The sequence below is a fragment of the Phoca vitulina genome, unplaced genomic scaffold (assembly GCF_004348235.1).
Source record: "Phoca vitulina isolate PV1807 unplaced genomic scaffold, GSC_HSeal_1.0 scaffold15, whole genome shotgun sequence".
NCBI classification, from domain to species: Eukaryota; Metazoa; Chordata; class Mammalia; order Carnivora; family Phocidae; genus Phoca; species Phoca vitulina.
Genome location: NW_022589718.1, coordinates 12,611,412 through 12,631,811, shown reverse-complemented (window position 1 = coordinate 12,631,811; position 20,400 = coordinate 12,611,412). Strand labels below are relative to the sequence as shown.

At 36.3% G+C, this 20,400-nt stretch overlaps 1 protein-coding gene across 7 annotated transcripts in view; it reads left to right on the top strand.

Annotated features, from left to right (window-relative positions):
* The window catches only part of WRN (WRN RecQ like helicase), a 155,426-nt gene that overhangs the window by 74,926 nt on the left and 60,100 nt on the right, over positions 1-20,400 (top strand). For all 7 annotated transcript variants that reach the window (XM_032413453.1, XM_032413455.1, XM_032413451.1 and 4 more), the window contains 3 exons: positions 2,203-2,309; positions 10,543-10,730; positions 15,039-15,213. In XM_032413453.1, coding sequence (XP_032269344.1) covers positions 2,203-2,309; positions 10,543-10,730; positions 15,039-15,213 — 470 coding nt within the window. The remainder of the gene's footprint in view (positions 1-2,202; positions 2,310-10,542; positions 10,731-15,038; positions 15,214-20,400) is intronic.

Below are 20,400 nucleotides of genomic sequence, written 5' to 3'. Positions count from 1 at the left end.
ACTCTGCATGGAATGGATGAACAGGCTCTTTTTGGTTGACTCTCAATGTTGAACAAAAAGGGATAAATTCTTTTTGAAGTATTTTTCTTTGGCTTTTGTTTGTAGGAAATTGTAAAATGCTTGCAAAATGAATCTCCTCAAGAGTTCTGTTTGTGCGGTAGTCTGACATTTAGCTAATCAGATTTATGCTTTTTATGTTACATTCTTTAAGTAGTATGAGTGTATAACAGAAGCAGCAAACATAATTTTATATGGAGACTCCTTACAACCAAGCACACTTATAATTGTCTTTTGACTTTAGAAATAGGGCTTGAGTGACAGATATGCCAGAATGAAATATGTATAGGACTTGGGCAGACACTTGGACTTGCAAATTTAAAATGAAAGTTAGCAAAAGCTTGGTAAACTGATGGTAAGGGACAAAGTTCAGCTCCACTAAGAGGTAGTTAGTTAAACCTGTAATTTTAAGGAAGGTTTTAAAATAAAAGATGAGCCATCATGTTTGTTTTAACCTATTTAATTTAAAATTTGGGTCATTTAGTTTCTAAAGCCAAAATTAGTGGTAACATTGAATTTTTCCCAGCTATGCAACAGCGGCCAGAGAATTTTGATGCTAATCAACCTGTATTCATATTTAGTAGGTTTATTTTTTTGCTTTCTTTTTCATCTCTATTGTATTTGGTAATCTCAGTGAATTGTAGTTTATTTGCTCGTCTGTCTTCTCTTTTAGAGCTGTGAGCTTCTCAAGGTTACAGAGTACATCTTTTTTTTTTTTTAAAGATTTTATTTATTTATTTGACACAGAGGGACACAGCGAGAGAGGGAACACAAGCAGGGGGAGTGGGAGAGGGAGAAGCAGGCTTCCTGCCGAGGAGGGAGCCCGATGTGGGGCCCAATCCCAGGACCTTAGAATCACGACCTGAGCCGAAGGCAGACGCCCAACAACTGAGCCACGCAGGCGCCCCCAGAGTACATCTCATTACTCTTTTCCTAGGAAAGTGTTTGGATCATAGTGGGCCTTTAATAACTGTAATAGTAATATTTTGGTGTTTTGTTTTGTTTTTATTGAGCTGCCTTTTATGCCAGGTCCTATCTTAGTATTTTATGTGAATGATCTGACTTAATCTTCAGAGTGACTAAAAAATGTTAGGTACTACTATGTCTACCTTTTATTTGTGGTGACACTCGAAGCTTAAGTAACTTGCTTAAGGTAATACAAACGTTAGTGGTGGATCCTGGTTCTGCATCCAGGTAGTCTGACTCTAGAGCACATATTTGTAGTCACCCCCCTAATGGCAGAAAATCATTAATACTCAAGTAAGTATCAAGTAATGATCATCTCCACTGATGGAAAAAATTATTTTTGTCATAAGTATTAAGTTGGTAATGGAGGGCAAAGGCACTACTATCATTACTTTGAAGTATCTGAAGACATTTTAATGGGTGGTTATACAATAAAGCCCTTTTCTGAAATGCATTACTACACACCATTGATTCTGTTTCAGTGTGGGTGTGTGGTGTGGGGGCAGAGTAAAGGGGTTGCTAGGGGAAGAAAGAACGAATTATATTCCTTCTTACCTACATTGTACATACCGAGATTTAGTTCTTACCATTTTACATTAAAAAACGTGGATATCATCCTGTCTTCCAGTATTGACATTCCAGGGGAACTCTCTGCGGTCTGATATGTGATTGGTCATGGACAACGATAATGACTTCATCTCAGTAGAGTGTGCTCTTTAATCGCTTTTGGTAGCTAATCGATGAGATAAAATTGGAAGTATTACCAAAGAGAAAAAAAACCCCAGCTCTTCTTTTTTAAGGCATTATCATTGCAAATGGTTCATGAGTGATAGTTTTGAGGGCAAAGTAATAGTAAGTAATTCATTTCTCTGAGGAATAATGATGAAAGCTGTGAAATCTAATAAATAATGTTGTTTGAATAATATATAAATGTTTCCTTCTTTTATCCATATGCCTTTACCCATGTATGTCCCATCCTGTATTCTCATAATGATTTTTGGTGTTGCCTGATGTCATTTATGCTTATATTTTTATATGAACCAAATACTTTGATTTGAATTTTTTTTCTCCTTTCTGTAATATTTATATATTCTAAGTGAAGGTGATATTGATTTAGATGAATTTATGGCTTCTTTTTGAACTTTATTTTCCCTGTTTTTATATTTTTCACTTTCGTAGGTATCACACTTATTGCTGTGGATGAGGCTCACTGTATTTCTGAATGGGGACATGATTTTAGAATTTCATTCCGGACTTTGGGCTCCCTAAAGGCATTACTCCCATCGGTAAGCTTGCCAAGTGCAATATCTTGAAATGACATTCATATCAAAGGAGAGAGTCCAGGATTGGGGAATTGCCAGAAGGCTGAAGACTTCTCTATGAAAGGGCAAATGGATAGTGAAAACAGGGGAAAGGTGTAGAAGAAATTCTAACTTTGGCTTTCTTCTAAGGTTAGCATGTAATTTTCTGAGGAATACTGTACAGTAGGGGTTGGCAAACTTTTTCTGAAAGAACCAGATAATAAATATTTTAGGCTTTATGGGCCACATATGGTCTCTGGCACATTTTTCTTTGTTTTTTTCTTCACAACCCTTTAAAAATGTAAAAACTGTTTGCTTGTGGGCAAAACAGGCTATGGACCAGATTTGACCCGTAGAACGCAGACATGACTTTAGAGCCATGTTTAGGTCCCATGCCTTCTCAATGAGCTCTTACGCATGCGTCCTTTTACTCTAGGATGCTGTGAAAGCATAGTCACCTCTTCTTGCATCATATTGAAAACCTGAAAAAGGAACTATTCCAGAGAGATTTTAGTAAAGTTTCTAGTACTAAAATTCCACTTTCTTCCCTAATTATAAAGAATAGCAGATTTCTACATGAGTGGCGTGTTTTATATGAACAGCTTGAGAATTTACAATAATGGCAACCATTTTATTTTTTGAAAAATTATGGAGTCACGGGCAGTTGTAAAAAAAATGTACAGAGAGATTCTATGTACCTTTCAGTTTCCCTAATGGTAATATCTTGTATAACTGTAGTATAATATCAAAACTAGGAATATGACATTGGTATGGTCTTTACAGTTCTTTTTTTTTTTTTAAGATTTTATTTATTTATTTGACAGAGAGAGAGATAGCGAGAGCAGGAACACAAGCAGGGGGAGTGGGAGAGGGAGAATCAGGCTTCCTGCAGAGCAGGGAGCCCGATGCGGGGCTCGATCCCAGGCCCCCGTGATCATGACCTGAGCTGAAGGCAGACGCTTAACGACTGAGCCAACCAGGCGCCCCTACAGTTCTTTTTTTTTTAAAAAGACTTATTTATTTGAAAGAGAAGAGAGAGCGAGCGAGCATGAGTGGGGTGAGGGGGCAGAGGGAAAGAATCCCAAGCAGATTCCCTGTTGAGCACGGAGCCCTACACAGGGCTTGATCCCACAACCCTGAGATCACGACCTGAGCCAAAGTCGATAGCTGATGCTTAACTGACTGGGCCATTTCTTTAATGGCTGATGATGACATCTTTTCTTGTACTAATTGCCTCTTTTGTGAAATGCCTGATCTAATTGGAATTTTCTTTTAAACTGTTGAAAGTGTTTTATTATAAATATGAATCCTTGGTCAGATATGTGGTTCATAAATAGTTTTCAATTTATAGCTGCCTTTTCATTGTCTTCACAGTGTCTTTCACATAGCAAGCATTTTTAATTTTGATGAAGTCCAGTTTATCAGTTTTTTCTTTTATTGTGCTCTTCACCTAACCCTAGATCCTGAAGATTTCCTCTTATGATTTTTCCCTAAAATTTTAATAGTTTTACATTTGTTTACATTTAAGTCCATGATTCATTTTGAATTAAATTTTGTGTAAGGTGTGAGGTTTAGATTGAGGTCCTTTTTTTTTTTTGCCTGTTGATGTCCAATTGCTCCAAGCCATTTCCCCTTCTGTTGAATTGCTTTTGACACTTTGTTAAAAATCATTTGGGTATATTTGGGTTCTCTAGTCTACTGTATTAATTTTGAATGAATAAACAAGGTTGATTTATGTTTAGGTTTTCCTCGTAGTAGTGAAGCTATCATGTCCTCTGAGCCCAAGATTTAACAGTTTACGAGTAAACTAAGAAAAAGCATTAGAGATTGTTTGTTATTCTCTTGGTAAATTGTCTAGTTCATTTCCATTGCATATTAATTATACTTATAAGTAGCAAAATTGAGAGTTTCTTTTTGTTAGCTCTTCTCATAAAGATCTGGTTAGAGCATACATTAAAATGAAACAACAAAAAAAACTTAATTGTACCAATTAGCAAGCATATACTGAAAGAGAAACTAGACTGAATTGAACGCCATCTATGTGACTGGCCCTGGGTTAATGCTTTCATCTTGGTTAAGCCTCACAACAAGCCAGCAAGATTAATATCTCCATTACCTTTTTGAGACAGTTCTTCACTAGGATAGCACATTCTCTTGCTTCTCTTCCCTCCTTCCTGTCTCTTCATTCTGAGATTCCTCTGCTTGTGTCATCTTATCCCCCACACTTTTAACATTGGCATGCCAGAAACCTTAGTCTTTGGACCTACTCTCTTTCCTATCTGCACTTAAGTCCCTGGTCATTTCATCTAACGTACGGTTTGAATGCCATCCATATGTTGACAGCTCCCAAATTTATATCCCCACCCTTAGCTGATACCAGCAATGTGTGAGTGATCCAGTTTCTCTGCCTCCTTGCTAGCATTTGGTATTATCACTATTTTTTTTTTTTTAAAGATTTTATTTATTTACTTGATGGAGAGAGACACAGCGAGAGAGGGAACATAAGCAGGGGGAATCGGAGAGGGAGAAGCAGGCTTTCCACGGAGCAGGGAGCCCGATGCGGGGCTTGAACCCAGGACCCTGGGATCATGACCTGAGCCAAAAGCAGACGCTTAACCAACTGAGCCACCCTGGCATCCTGAATACTTATTTTTTAAAAAGATTATTTATTTATTTATTTGAGAGAGAGAGAGAGAGTGCCCGTGCAAGTCAGGGGGTGGGGCAGAGTTAGAAAATCTTCAAGCAGACTCCCTGCTGAGTGTGGAGCTCGACAACGTGGGGCTCAGTCTCAGGACCCATGAGATCATGACCTGAGCTGAAACCAAGAGTTGGACGCTTAACCAACTGAGCCACCCAGGTGCTCCTCCCGGAATACTTTTCACATGGGGTGATCCCCTACTTCTCTCAAGTCTTTGCTGAAATATTATTTTTTCATTTAGGCCTCCTGGGCCACCATATTAAAAATTTCAAATTAATTTCTCCCTCCAACATTCAACATTCCTCATATTCCTTTGCTTTTTTTTAATAGCACTTATCACTGTTTAACTTACTGTATGATATTTTGTCTATTGTCTGTGGGTCCCCACTAGGATATTCTCTGTGGGGGACAGGCTTTTGATGGTTTTGGTCATAATCTAGAACAGGACCGGGCACACAGTGGGTGCTCCATAAATACTTGGGTAAATGAATAAACGAATTCCAGTGAGAAAGCAGAGAAACAGAGACATCCCTTTCCCACGCAGGGAGTGGTGGAGTTGGCTGTAGCTTCACAGTGGGGCACCGTGCTGGTTTCAGGCAAGTGATGTGAAAGAAGTATAAAACATCGTTTCTGCCCTGAAGTAGCTCATGGTGCAGTAAAGGAATTTAGATCCATACCTATAGAAGTAGAAGCAATGGTATCAAACAGTAAATGGTGTGTGGAACAGTACAAATAATAAAGAAAGGTTAACAGTGTTAATAGTACACGTAATAGAGGAACAAGATATTTGTATGGTGAAAGTCAGGAGGCTCAGTGTGCCTCGAGGACTGCTTCCATTAATTTAGAATGGTTTTAGGGGCGCCTGGGTGGCTCAGTCGGTTAAGCAGCTGCCTTCGGCTCAGGTCATGATCCTGGGGTCCTGGGATCGAGCCCCACGTCTGGCTCCCTGCTCAGCGGAGAGCCTGCTTCTCCCTCTCCCTCTGCCTGCCACTCTGCCTACTTGTGCTCTCTCTGTATCTATCTGTCGAATACATAAATAAAATCTTTAAAAAGAAATGGTTTTAAAGTAAGCTTTTGGAAAATAGGAGGATTGCCTTCTGTAATCCTTTCCGAGGCCTTTGATTCTAAAAGGATTGTGTTAGAGGAGTTTTAAATATTTTATGCAGCTTTTAAACACTTTTCAGTGGTGAATTAAATCTTTTATTATGTCTGGCTGTGGACTTTATTGGATCATTTTCATTTCTTGCAATGACTCAGTATAGCACAGGGTGTTTGTCAAGCAATGGCTGAGAAAACCTTTTCCCCCTAGTGTTTTCATGAATCCTGTTGATTACCTAAGTGGTGAGAAATGCCACCTGGTGGTTGTAGGACTCTCATTTTCCTTACTGTTCTCCGTGCTCTTCTCCTCTTTCCAGTTGCGATTACGCTGGGACAACTGTTGCAGCTTCACACCATATGATTTCAGTAAGTTTAAAAATAGCAAAGAAATCATTAAACCACTTGGCATAAGGATTCCCATTTGGAGAGAATCAGACAAAGTGAGTCTCAGAAAGAGCAGCGAGGCAGAAAGCTCTATATCAGTCTTAAAATTCTGTAAAATTCAAGTAAAAGGTACTGTGATATCCATGAGACATGTTGATTCTTTCCATTCCTCCCTCCGCAGCCCTTTCCCAAAGACAGCATATATAGACACTAATTGAATACTGTGAACGATAACCACTTGAAATGAGTGAACAAATGAATAAAGCATGAATGAAGCATGATACTATGCAGTACAAAGTTAGAATTAGCAACATGACCCAAATTTAGAAGCAGATGGAACAGTTAGAATTCTCTGAATGTGTAGGTGCTGCACCATTGAAGCCTATGATTAAATCATTCCTAAATTTATAGTCATAAGGTTAATTTATAGTTTTTGCTTGTTTTAACAAAACTTGGTAACTATTTCCAAAGAAACCAAATTTTCCAACTTAAAGAGTAAGAGTCTCATGAATTAAGAACTTGATGTAACTAGGTGACGCTATAGTTTATCGTCCCAATCAGTTTGCTTTTGAACGTTAGAGATTGCGAGGTATCAGTATTTATGCCATGATGACAGGATAAACTGGGAGTGTCCCTGGAAGCCAGGATGTGTGATCGTCTTTCTCATAACCAGCCTGTATGTTATATCCAGGCTTCAGTCTAGTTTATGTTTTAAACGTCATAAGGCACCACAAACTTCTAAAAGAGTTTATTCATTTCTGAAATGAAAATAAATAACCATTGTTCCTTTAAGTTTAATATATGCCATTACTTTATTCTGTTTTCTAGTTGTGGAAGCAGCATTGTAAACTGCGACCTTCTAGAATGTTGGAGGTGAAAGATCGCATTTATGTTGATTTTTCATCATTTGCAGGTCATTGGCTTAGGGAGTTTCTAGTGGCAAGGTGGGGATTTTTAAGTTAGAAGAGAGTCCAACATTGTGTAGCCCTCTACATCTCATATTTTAGTGAAAAAAACCAAGACCAAGAGAAGCCCTTGCCGAAGTCAGTGGCAAATCTGGGAGTCGTGACCATGGCTCTGGAATTCTTTTTTTTTTTTTTTTTTTTTTAATATTTCATTTATTTATCTGAGAGAGAGAATGGGAGACAGAGAGCATGAGAGGGGAAGGGTCAGAGGGAGAAGCAGACCCCCCGCTGAGCAGGGAGCCCAATGTGGGACTCGATCCCAGGACTCCAGAATCATGACCTGAGCCGAAGGCAGTTGCTTAACCAACTGAGCCACCCAGGCGCCCTGGCTCTGGAATTCTTGTATAGAATTCTTTTCAGTTGTTGTGATAACAACATCAATAATAGTTGAAACTTTTTTAATTTAATGATTTTATATATTTGAGAGAGAGAGAGAGAGTGTGCGAGTGGAGAGGGGCAAAGGGAGAGGGTGAAAGAATCTGAAGTTGATTCCACCCTGGGCAAGGAGCCAGATGGGGGGGCTCCATCTCACAACACTGAGATCATGACCTGAGCTGAAACCAGGAGTCCCACGCTTAACTGACTGAGCCACCCAGGTGCCCCAATAGTTGAAACTTTTTGAGTGCTTACTGTGTACCATGCATCATGTTCAGCACATTACATGTTCTGTTGTCTTTCGGTCTTCACAATGACTTTATGAGATTGCTGTTATCATTGTCACTTTATAGATGAGGAAACCAGAGTTTGGAGAGTGAAATAACCAGCTCAAAATCTCACACCTAGTTAGCAACACAGGCAGGATTTGAACTCAGGCATCCGACTTTAAGCCAGTTATTTTTCACTACCATGCTGCTGTTTTGCCTGATCTTTAAATTAATTTCTTCAAGAGATATCCTGTTTCATGCTTATTTTATTTTCATAAGTACATTGCCCATCCACTCATACATTATACTGCTTAGAAGGGAAAAATGAAGGGGGGGAATTCAGAGGGGGAGACGAACCATGAGAGACTATGGACTCTGAGAAACAAACTGAGGGTTCTAGAGGGGAGGGGGGTGGGGGGATGGGTTAGCCTGGTGATGGATATTAAAGAGGGCATGTACTGAATGGAGCACTGGGTGTTACGCACAAACAATGAATCATGGAACACTACGTCAAAAACTAATGATGTAATGTATGGTGATTAACATAACATAATAAAATAAAAAAAGAAAAACAAACCAAAGCCTCTTACTCTTTGTATCCTGAAAACTTCGGTCTTTCTTTGCATATGCAGTTAAACAGCAAGGATGCATTAAATTGTTTGAGTGAAGCACTTAAAATGATGAAAATGCTTTGTTGTTGTGAGGGTGAGAATGTGCATGTCCTAAGAGCTTCTAATATTTAAACTTTGTATATATGTATATATATACATGTGTATGTGTGTGTGTGTGTATGTATGTGTATATATATGGATAAGCTTGTTTATATAAACTAACTTATCTATAAATTGGCCTATTTATAAGTTGTTAGGTAGGCACTCTAAATTCAGAGAACAGTCTGATTGAAAACCAGAAATCAATGAAGTTAATTTGGGAGTTTCATTTTTAAATAATGAAATTAAAATTTTTAAATAAATTCATTTAAAATATTTAAATAATACTTAACACTTTAAATAATTTCACAGAATTTAAGGGTAGAGAATGCAAAAATGCCAATTACCTGGTCACATTGGTTCTGATACCTTTTTCTTCCATTTAAAAAAACTACTTCAGACTTAACTTTTTTACATGAGCTTTGAGATAATTTTTAATTCAGTAAAGCTATATTGATTGTAAAGATAGTTTATATTGTTAGTAAATTGTATCTTGTTTTTCAAATCCTGTAATTGCTTTTCATACAATTGCACCTAAATTTTCACTTACATGGAAGATAATTGCTTAAACTGATTTGTGAGATAGGTGCAGGGCATCTGAAGAGCTATTTTATGAGGATGTCATTTATTTTATTTGTAATAGACCACAAAAAGTATTTTAAGAAAGTTGTATTCTTGAATATAGAAGAGCTAATGATTTAGGAACAACTTGAAGACTTAGTCCCTTTTTTCTGAATATAAGATAATAGCATAATTTATTATAACTCCCTGTGATAACAGGAGCAAAAATAATGAATCGAGTTTCATGGGAGGTATGTCATTATCCTAGTTTAGAATTTCTGAAAGGTTACATATTCATGTTTTTCCTAGTAACTGCCGTGTCTCCTGTTTTGGCTGCTAATCCAGTTAAGAAGTCTTTGCTAGACTGAAAATAGAACATGACTTGGTTGCTCAAGGAATCAATTAATAATGGATGTTTTGTGTTATGCATTCTTATATATAGGATGCCATGATTTAACTTAGTAAACTGGAGAGAGGTTATCCAGGTCATTAAGAGCTTTGCTTCAAGATCAGAGAAGCCATAAACCAATATCTTTAGTATAGAAGATAAAAAAAGACTTACTGCTTTGTATTGTTAGATTTTCAGTGAATGAAAGGGTTTATAGTTTGTGAATTATAGATTAATAAAAAATAAGGCATAACATATCCCTCATTTGTATCAACACTATTATTAATATAATAAATGTTAAAAATAAAAAATAGTAAATGGAGAGTTAGATAGCTAATAAGTAGGTAGATTGTATTTAGAAATCTTATGGATTTAGTGTTTTATTTAAACTCTTTCTGATTTTTAAAAAGTAAATGTATTCTGGGGTGCTTGTGTGGCTCAGTCGGTTAAGCATCTGACTCTTGATTTCGGCTGAGGTCATGATCTTAGGGTCTCAAGATGGAGCCCTGCCTCGGATCTACGCTGGGTGAGGAGCCTGCTTGAAGTTCTCTCTCCTTCTCCCTAAAAAAAAAAAAAAAAAAGTATTCCAAAGGCTGAGAAACAGGGACGTAGGAAGTTTTCTTCTTCTTTGAAAAAGAGTAATTTTAAAGTTGCATTTTTAACACTGTTCCTCTTGTAGTTGTCATCCAGTCTGTTTGTAAGAAGGCAGTAGAAATGTTGGGAATTCATGAGCGCTCTCCTTTTTTAAAAATCAATTTCATTTCATTCAGGTTCCAATTGTTGCAGTCACTGCTACTGCAAGTTCTTCAATCCGGGAAGACATTGTACGCTGCTTAAACCTGAAGAATCCTCAGATTACCTGTACTGGTTTTGATCGACCAAACTTGTATTTAGAAGTTGGGCGAAAAACAGGAAACATCCATCAGGATCTTGTCCAATTTCTTGTCCAAAAGACAAGGTGAGGATGCCATGGTTGATAAATTTTTGTTAACTATTTCCTTCTTTTTAAAAACTTGTTTTATTTATGTATTTATGTATGTATATATATGTATATTTATTTACTTACTATTTCTAATGCATATTTAATATATTTCACATTCTACTTAGCTTTGGTTCAAGTCAAGTGTGATGTTATATAATCAAGAGAGCGACTGAGAAAATAGCTTAATTCTGAAGGCAGAAAATAGTTCAGGTATTTTTGTACTTCATATCTTTGCTTGAACAGGACATACACCCTCTTTTCTTCTTTTTTTTTTTTAAGTAAGCTTTATGCCCAACGTGGGGCTTGAACTCACAATCCTGAGATCAAGAGTCTAGTGCTCTACCTACTGAGCCAGCCAGACACCCCCTGCAGTCTTAATAATTGACAAATAAACAATAGAAATGACTGAGTCTTTTATCTGAATTCTCTTTAGTTCACTAATTATATGACTAATTGAGTATTAGGGAATTTTAAAGGTCATCTTAATAATAAACATTTTTGAGCCCTAGTTATGTGCCAAGGACTATCCTAGGTGCTTTATACTAATTCTTATAACTGCTCAGTAAGCTACATATTATTTTCATTTTCCTGAAGAAGAAGCTGTCACTAGTACTTTTTCCTGTTTCTTTTGTTTGGAGGCATTTTATATGTATGCTAAGAAGCTTTCCTTTGCCTTATTTCCCTGATCTCTCTCCTTGGTGAAAAGCTTATCTTTCATGTTATAAAATGTGTTTTTAAGTCAGAATACATGAAAATAATGTTTGACCTACTAGCACAAACACAAAACAAGTCTAGGCAAATAGAGTTTAAATAACATCAATAGTATATTCCTGAAGGACTCTTTGGGTCCTTTAGGATGAATTTAAATGTAGGATTTGCTATTGGCGCGATTGTACTATATTGAGATTAAAACAAGAACGTAATGGGGGTGCCTGGTTGACTCTGACGGTAGAGCATGTGACTCTTGATCTTGGGATTGTGAGTTTGGGTGTAGAGATTGCTTAAAAACAAAATCTTAAAAAAAAAATAAAACAAGAAAGTAATGGGTATATTTAATATTCATGCTGCTCTGGTGATCTCTCCTAAGTGAATACTCATTGTACTTCACTTCCCTTGTGTCCTAGAGGGAAAACATTCTCTTGAAGAAGGCTGTTTATTCTATACTAGAGTCTTTTAACAGTGACATCATTATGTACTCCCCTAATCTTTGATCCTTTTCATTCCATATTATTTTAATCTCTATGGCCTTCCCCTAATAACCTTCTCCTTTCTGAAACTGTTTACCTTTCTGTGTGTGTGTGTGACGTTGTGACATTTTATCTTTCTGACTATATTGTCCTTTTATGCTATCTTTTGTAAGTGTTCTCTTCTCACCCTGTTTCATGTTAATTCTACTAGTGGAGGTCTCTTAGCCTAGACTATTATCATCTCCCTTAACAGACCTCCCTCTTCCTCAGTGCTCCTTGCATTCTAGACACAATTTTCAGATTCATCATCCGAAAGCACATCCCTGACGCTTGGCATTCCTCTCTGGTGCCTCTCTCTTTCCTGTGGACTAGCAGCCAGACTCCTTAGCCTAACATCCAAGACCATCTGATATTTTTATATTTGTGTGACAATGCTTCTGAGAGCAAAGCAAGAAAGATTTTGCATCCATTTTTCAATCCTCCAGGAAGAGTTATGGTAGCAACCAACCACTGCGAGTCAGATGCTTCCTGTAGATCTTAGGCAAATAGAAATTTTCCTCTTAATGAGCAATAATTAGATGGAGGGTAATTAAGACTTCAGAGTGTTGCCTTTTGTTTCTATTTCTTCCCTTTATTTAATTCTGCCATTTTTTTCTATTCATTGACCTAACATGTTTGTTAAATTCTGACCAAATTTGTTTTCTATATTCATGATACATTGAAATTGAAAAGACAGGCCTCTATCACCCATCTAATTTAGTGGTTAGATGAAGATAGATTTCTTTCCCTTCAGGAAATTGTTGTGAGGAAATAACAATGTTTAGTAAACCACTCAGTGTAGTAATGAATCCTTTTGTAATAGGGATTTTTACTCTTTTGATTTTTCTGGTAAGTTCAAACATTTGTGTATTTTCTACCTTTTTTTAAGGTAAAAATTGATACGCAGTCTTAGTATCAATTTGAACACTATAGATGCATGTCAATTGAAGAGTACTTAGATCTTCTGGTTCTGTTCCTCATTTATCACTGTTGATGTTTGGGCACTGAGCTTCTTTTCTCTGACTGTACTGTGCAGATATGCACTTCCAGGTTTTGTTGTTAACTTTATACAGAAGTAGTTACAGAGTATATCCATATTTTAGGCAATATTTCCTTTGATTTAAAGCGTCTTTGCTAAGATATATATTAAAATCTCCAATTATTATAGATAAATCTATTTCTCCCTTTAGTTCTGTCAGTTTTTGTTTCATGTGTTAAAGTTCTGTTAATTGGTACATACACATTTAGGATTCTTATATCTTCAATAAATTGAAACTTTTATCATTATTAAGAAAAAGCGTTTTTGCTATCTTTCTGTGTAATGTGATTTTTAAAAATTAGGGCCCTAATATGTAGGATATTCACATTTTGGTGAACAAATTTTTCTTCTTTGAGAAATGTTTTTAAAATGATGATAGTTTTGGGGCGCCTGGGTGGCTCAGATGGTTCAGCGTCTGCCTTCAGCTCGGGTCATGATCCCGGGGTCCTGGGATCGAGCCCCACATCGGGCTCCTGGCTCAGCGGGGAGCCTGCTTCTCCCTCTCCCTCTGCCTCTCTCCCTGCTCGTGCTTTCTCTCTCTCTCTCTGTATCTCTGTGTCTCAAATGAATAAATAAAATCTTTAAAAAAAAAAAAAAATAAAATAAAATAAAATGATGATAGTTTTGTGAGGCGCGCCTGGGTTGGCTCAGCCGGTTTAAGCTCTGACTCTTGGTTTTGGCTCGGGTCATGTTCTCATGGGTTGTGGGGTCCAGCCTTCTGTCAGCTTCCAGGCTCAGCAGGGAGTCTGCTTGAGCTTCTCTCCCTCTGCCCCTCCCCCCACTCATGCTCCCTCTCTTTTTCTCTCTCTCTCAAATAAATAAATCTTAAAAAAAATAAATGATAGTTTTTGTGTATTAAAAATACTTAGTATTTTTTCTCACTTCTTTAATTGATCTGCCGGGACATTTTGTTACGAAGCCCATTTGGTCACTATAAAAAATTGCTTTGAGTAGATTATTCAGTAAAACTTGTGGAGTCAAATTACTGCCTATTTTTTCCCCTCTATTTAAGTTTTCAGTGACTTTTGCCATAGTCCTTCTTAAAGGTTTTAGATACAATAATTTTTTGTTTGCTTAGTATTTCATAGTATGAATGTACATAATGATGAAAATTTATTTTTCACTATTATAGTTCTGTTGTGAATATTTGTGTATATGTGTCTTCTGGCAGATGTGAAAGTATATTTGTAAAATAAATTCCTAAAGTTGAAATTGTATCAGAATATATGCATTAAAAATTAAAGTTTTTCCAAAATCTAAAATAATACATTTTTTATTATTGATTAAGTCAACGTAAGTGAATATATTTATGTAAATGAATTTATTGAGGAATTAAATAAATGTTCTATGGAAATCATCCTTGCATTTTTAATAAATAAGCACAGGTTTCTAAAACAGACTTTCAAACAGATGTTTTCTATAATAGTCTCAAGATTACTAGTAAATACTTCTTTAAACTATACAAATGATCTTTAATAGTACAGAAAAGTTACTGCTTTTTTAGTAAACATACATAGAAACTCAATTTTTTGATCATGAAAAAGAATAAGACTATTCTCCTATGTAAATATTCACTTATCTTTCTAATGTAAATGAAGACTAATTCATCATCTAGTGCTTTGCATTTCTAAAAGTATGGAAATTGCATTTCCAGTAGCTTGTTTCTATCAGGGCTTTTGCTTAAACTTGTCTCTGGTTTTAACTTTAATTTGAACAAAAGATGAGTCCAAGATGTTTGGGATTTAATATAATTTATTTCCACATTTGACTTTCCACATTTTTATGTAGTTAAATATATCATTGTTTTCTATATACTTTCTTTTTTTAGTGTTTTACTAAAAGGAAAATTAATTAAAATTTTTAAAAGTAAATTAAAATTAAATTAAAATTTTAAAAAGAAAGGGGAAATTAAATAAGATAAAACTCAAACTGGTTTTGAAAACTCAAACTGAAGCCTATATATTTATATGTTTGTTCTTTTGTTTTTGTGTGTGTTTTTGTTTGTTTGTTTGTTTTTAGTTCCACCTGGGAATTTGAAGGTCCAACTATCATCTATTGTCCTTCCAGAAAAATGACAGAACAAGTTACAGCTGAACTTGAGAAACTGAAGTTAGCTTGTGGAACATACCATGCAGGCTTGGATGTTAAATCAAGGAGAGAGGTTCATCATAGTTTCATGAGAGACGAAATTCAGGTGTGAAGATCCATCATCATTGCTCTCTATTCCCCATGGAAACAGATATTTCTCTAATATTTATTTGCCATATCTTTATCGACTACCTTGTTTGTGTTGAGTATAAAGAAGTTTCTCTCATAAAGGGAATTAATGTGTAATGTGGATGACAGATATGTGAGCAAACTATTGCCGATGAGTACAAATAGCAGGCTGCACAGAGTGCTTAGGTACATAGAGGAAGGAATGCTAGCTCTTAAGGTAGCTTCTGTTATGGTGATGAACCATCCAGGAAGAAGCAATTTGAGTGTAGAGTCTGAACAAGTAAATGGAACTTTGTCAAGTATGTGAGGCCAGTAGGTGATGAGGGAAAAGGGATTGGTTATGGAATTCCAGGAAAAGGGACTAGCATGTGCAAAGACACAGTGGTATGAGAGTGCATACTGGGTTTAGGAAATTGGGAATAGTTTGGAATGGTTGGAGAGAAAGGAAGTGTGGAGTAGGATTGGTACAAAGTATAGGTGAAAAGGCAGGGAGGAACTGTTAGAGACTCCCAGGAAAAAAGTTGAATGGGTTGGTTGGCCAGGTTATGGAGGAGGGCCTTAAAACTTGCAAAGAGGCAGGCTGGGATTGATGTGATGTACCTGTAGTTTTTTAGACTACGTTAGGCTTAGAATTTTTATTTAAATTTTCATTTAATTTTTTAATTCATTTTTATCTAATAGGTAAAATAAATCGAAGTAGAATAATTCTTGTTGAAGTTGACATGAGGGAGAAAGAGATCCAAGAGACTTCCAGTCTCCCAGGACAGTCCCTGGGGGTATCCTGTAATCCTCAGAGCTCCTCAGGATAGCGTTTGAAAACCATTATGACAGACTACTTTGTGTTTTTGAGCAAGAGCATAGTATTATAGAAACATTAGATTAGCAGCCCTAAGCAGGATTGATTTGAAGAAAGACTGAAGAAAGAAAGGGTATCAGTGAAGTCACTGTGAAGTGCTCCAGCTGAGATTCCTGTAACGATTGGAATCATGTAATAATTCCAATCTGAAGTGATTGGAATCCTAGTTTAGTGGGTGTCATGCAGAGTATTTAGGAAGCATTAAATTCAGACCATGTTGGAAGGTTTAAATCAACAGCTTCACACTGTCAACATCCTATCCAAAGTCTGTTACAGCAAGCCTGTGGACTAGGCCTCCTCAGAAATTATGAACTTAACTTCTGCTTTGCATTTTCTGCTCAGTAGGTCTTCCATTTCCCTTCTGTCCAGCTCTGTAGTTGTTAACCACCCTCAAACCAACATTGTTCAAACAACCTACCTCAAGTATGGTTCATATGCACTGTCATGCTGTAATGCATACTTGCCTGAAAGCATCTATTCTTTTTCTTCCTCATCTTTCCAAAGATAGGAACAGCTATCACAACTGCTTAAAATAGAGTTACCTAAATTCTTAAATGTTTATAGTTTTATTCTATTATCTCAGGAGTTTGAAAATTATCAGATAAAATTTATTGGCTGTTGCTTACTGAATCTTAATTGATGTTTGAGCCATTAATCAAAGATTTCTTTCATCTCGATTTATTATTAATTACTCATTTAGGTAGAAACATCTGCAGATATGAAAGATTGCAAACTTTATCTGTTATGTTGTGATAGGAGACTTTGTTGGATGCATATGGTTTTGCTACCTACATTCAGCTTCAGTGAAACATTAATGCTTTGAAATATGGCTTTAAAAACCTCACAGTGATCACTAGTTATACCTAATATCTAGAAAGGTATATGTATATATGTGCCACTATATTATCCCTTTCTGTGGCAGGATGTCAAAAAGTTTTATCCACATTATGAAAATTAATAAATTAATACTGATGCTGTCACCCTAGCAACATCAGGGTTCTGTTGTATCTGACGACTGGCCTCAATGTACTCCTTCTTTGCTATTAAAATAAATAATTCAGAAGCTTCACATTTGCATCAAAAGTTCTGACACCTTACCAAGATGATGAAAATACATTTCCTCAACTACATAGAATAGTCTGGTGCTCTTGGAATTGATTACTTGCCATTGAATATTTATTGAGTGCCTACTGAATGCATACATGTATGGAATTCTAGATGTTCATTCTCCTGTTTTTCTGAAGTTGATTTATACTTTGGTGTGGGCCTAAAAGTAGAGCTCACCTCCCCAGCTCACCTCCCTAGTTCTTAATGTCTTGAATTGACTGAAGCTTAGAATCTTAGTATTTTCTATTTTATAGTTTTAGAAAAAAATTTTTTTCATATTATTCTTAACCAAATCTAACCATATTCAGATGTAGATTTGCATTTTTAGACTGTGACCATTCATTCTTACTTTTAGTCCTGATTTTTAGTTTCATGTTCTTTTGTATTTTATTTGCTTTTTTAAGGTCTTGAATTCTTTTCTTTCTGGGATGAGGATGTGAGTAAATTATTTGATAAAATACTTTATTTCACCTGAGAGTTTATAATGATATTTTGAACATCATGTCTGTAGAATAAGGTGATGTCATCTAAAAACAGTATCATAAAGAGTTACCTGGCTGGCTCAGTCAGTAAAGCATGTGACTCTTGATCTCGGGGTTGTGGATTCCGAGCCCCATGTTGGGTGTAGAGATTACTTAAAAATAAAATCTTAAAAAAAAACAACAACCCAGTATCATATGATGAAAATTAGATCTTTAAAGCTCTCACCACACACACATACACACACACACACACAAACATACATACATACATACACACTTACAAATGGTAACCATGGGAAGTAATGGATGTGGTAAGTAACTTTATTCTGGTAATGGTTTCACAGTGTATATGGATATCAAATTATTAGATTATGCATCTTAAACCTACACAGTGTTATATGTCAATTATATCCCAATAAAGCTGGAAGAAAATGGAATCAAATACATTTTTAAAAACCTTAAAATTATGTTGCTTATTCACTTTCAAATATAGCAAAATGGCCTAGTTTTATTCAAAGTTGTTTTTTTAAAGATTTTATTTATTTATTTTTTAAAGATTTTATTTATTTATTTATTTTTAAATTTTACTTTATTATGTTATGTTAATCACTATAGATTACATCATTAGTTTTTGATGAGGTGTTCCATGATTCATTGTTTGCGTATAACACCCAGTGCTCTGTTCAATATGTGCCCTCTTTAATACCCATCACCAGGCTAACCCATCTCCCCACCCACCTCCCCTCTAGAACCCTTAGTTTGTTTCTCAGAGTCCACAGTCTCTCATGGTTCGTCTCCCCCTCCGATTCCCCTCCTTCATTTTTCCCTTCCTACTATCTTTTTTCTCTTTTTAACATATAATGTATTATTTGTTTCAGAGGTACAGGTCTGTAATTCATCAGTCTTACACAATTCACAGTGCTCACCATAGCGCATACCCTCCCCATATCACCCAGCCACCCCATCCCTCCCACCCCCCACCACTCCAGCAACCCTCAGTATGTTTCCTGAGATTAAGGATTCCTCATATCAGTGAGGTCATATGATATATGTCTTTCTCTGATTGACTTATTTCGCTCAGCATAATACCCTCTAGTTCCATCCACGTTATTGCAAATGGCAAGATTTCGGTTTTTTGATGGCTGCATAATATTCCATTATATACATATGTGTATATATATATATATATATATATATATACACACCACATCTTCTTTATCCATTCATCTGTTGATGGACATCTTGGCTCTTTCCATAGTTTGGCAATTGTGGACATTGCTGCTATAAACATTGGGGTGCACGTACCCCTTCAGATCACTACATTTGTATCTTTGGGGTAAATACCCAGTAGTGCAATTGCTGGGTCGACGGTAGCTCTATTTTCAACTTTTTGAGGAACCTCCATACTGTTTTCCAGAGTGGCTGCACCAGCTTGCATTCCCACCGACAATGTAGGAGGGTTCCCCTTTCTCTGCATCCCTGCCAACATCTGTTGTTTCCTGACTTGTTAATTTTAGCCATTCTGACTGGTGTGAGGTGGTATTTCATTGAGGTTTTGATTTGGATTTCCCTGATGCCGAGCAATATTGAGCACTTTTTCATGTGTCTGTTGGCCATTTGGATGTCTTCTTTGGAAAAATGTCTGTTCATGTCTTCTGCCCATTTCTTGATTGGATTATTTGTTCTTTGGGTTTTGAGTTTGATGAGTTCTTTATAGATTTTGGATACTAGCCCTTTATCTGATATGTCATTTGCAAATATCTTCTCCCATTCTGTCGGTCGTCTTTTGGTTCTGTTGACTGTTTCCTTTGATGTGCAAAAGCTTTTTATTTATTTATTTTTAACTGGCAGATAATTATTTAATAATTTGACTCAAAAAGTACAGGGTCAGCTACATTTCCTTTGGTCATACCTGTTTAATCATTTATTGACTGTGTAGTTTGTAGGATTGGCATTGTGTGAGAAAAGATTTATTTTTAATTTTTTAAATTTTTTAAAATTTTATTTTATTATGTTATGTTAATCTCCATACATTACATCATTAGTTTTTGATGTAGTATTCCTTGATTCATTGTTTACATATAATACCCAGTGCTCCATTCAGTACGTGCCCTCTCTAATACCCATCACCAGACTAACCTATCCCCCTACCCCTCTCCCCTCTAGAACCCTCAGTTTGTTTCTCAGAGTCCATAGTCTCTCATGGTTCGTCTCCCCCTCTGATTTCCCCCCCTTCATTTTTCCTTCCTGCTATCTTCTTCTTCTTCTTTTTTTTTTTTTAACATATAATGTATTATTTGTTTCAGAGGCACAGGTCTGTGATTCAATAGTCTCATACAATTCACAGTGCTCACCATAGCACATACCCTCCCCAATGTTTTTATCTTGATGAAGTCCCAATAGTTCATTTTTGCCCTTGCTTCCCTTGCCTTTGGTGATGTAAGGTTGAAGAGGTTGCTGCCTGTGTTCTCCTGAAGGATTTTGATGGACTCCTGTCTCACATTTAGGTCTTTCATCCATTTTGAGTCTATTTTTGTGTGTGGTGTAAGGAAATCGTCCAGTTTCATTCTACTGCATGTGGCTGTCCAATTTTCCCAGCACCATTTATTGAAGAGATTGTCTTTTTTCCACTGGACATCTTTCCTGCTTTGTCAAAGATTAGTTGACCATAGAGTTGAGGGTCCATTTCTGGGCTCTCTATTCTGTCCATTGATCTATG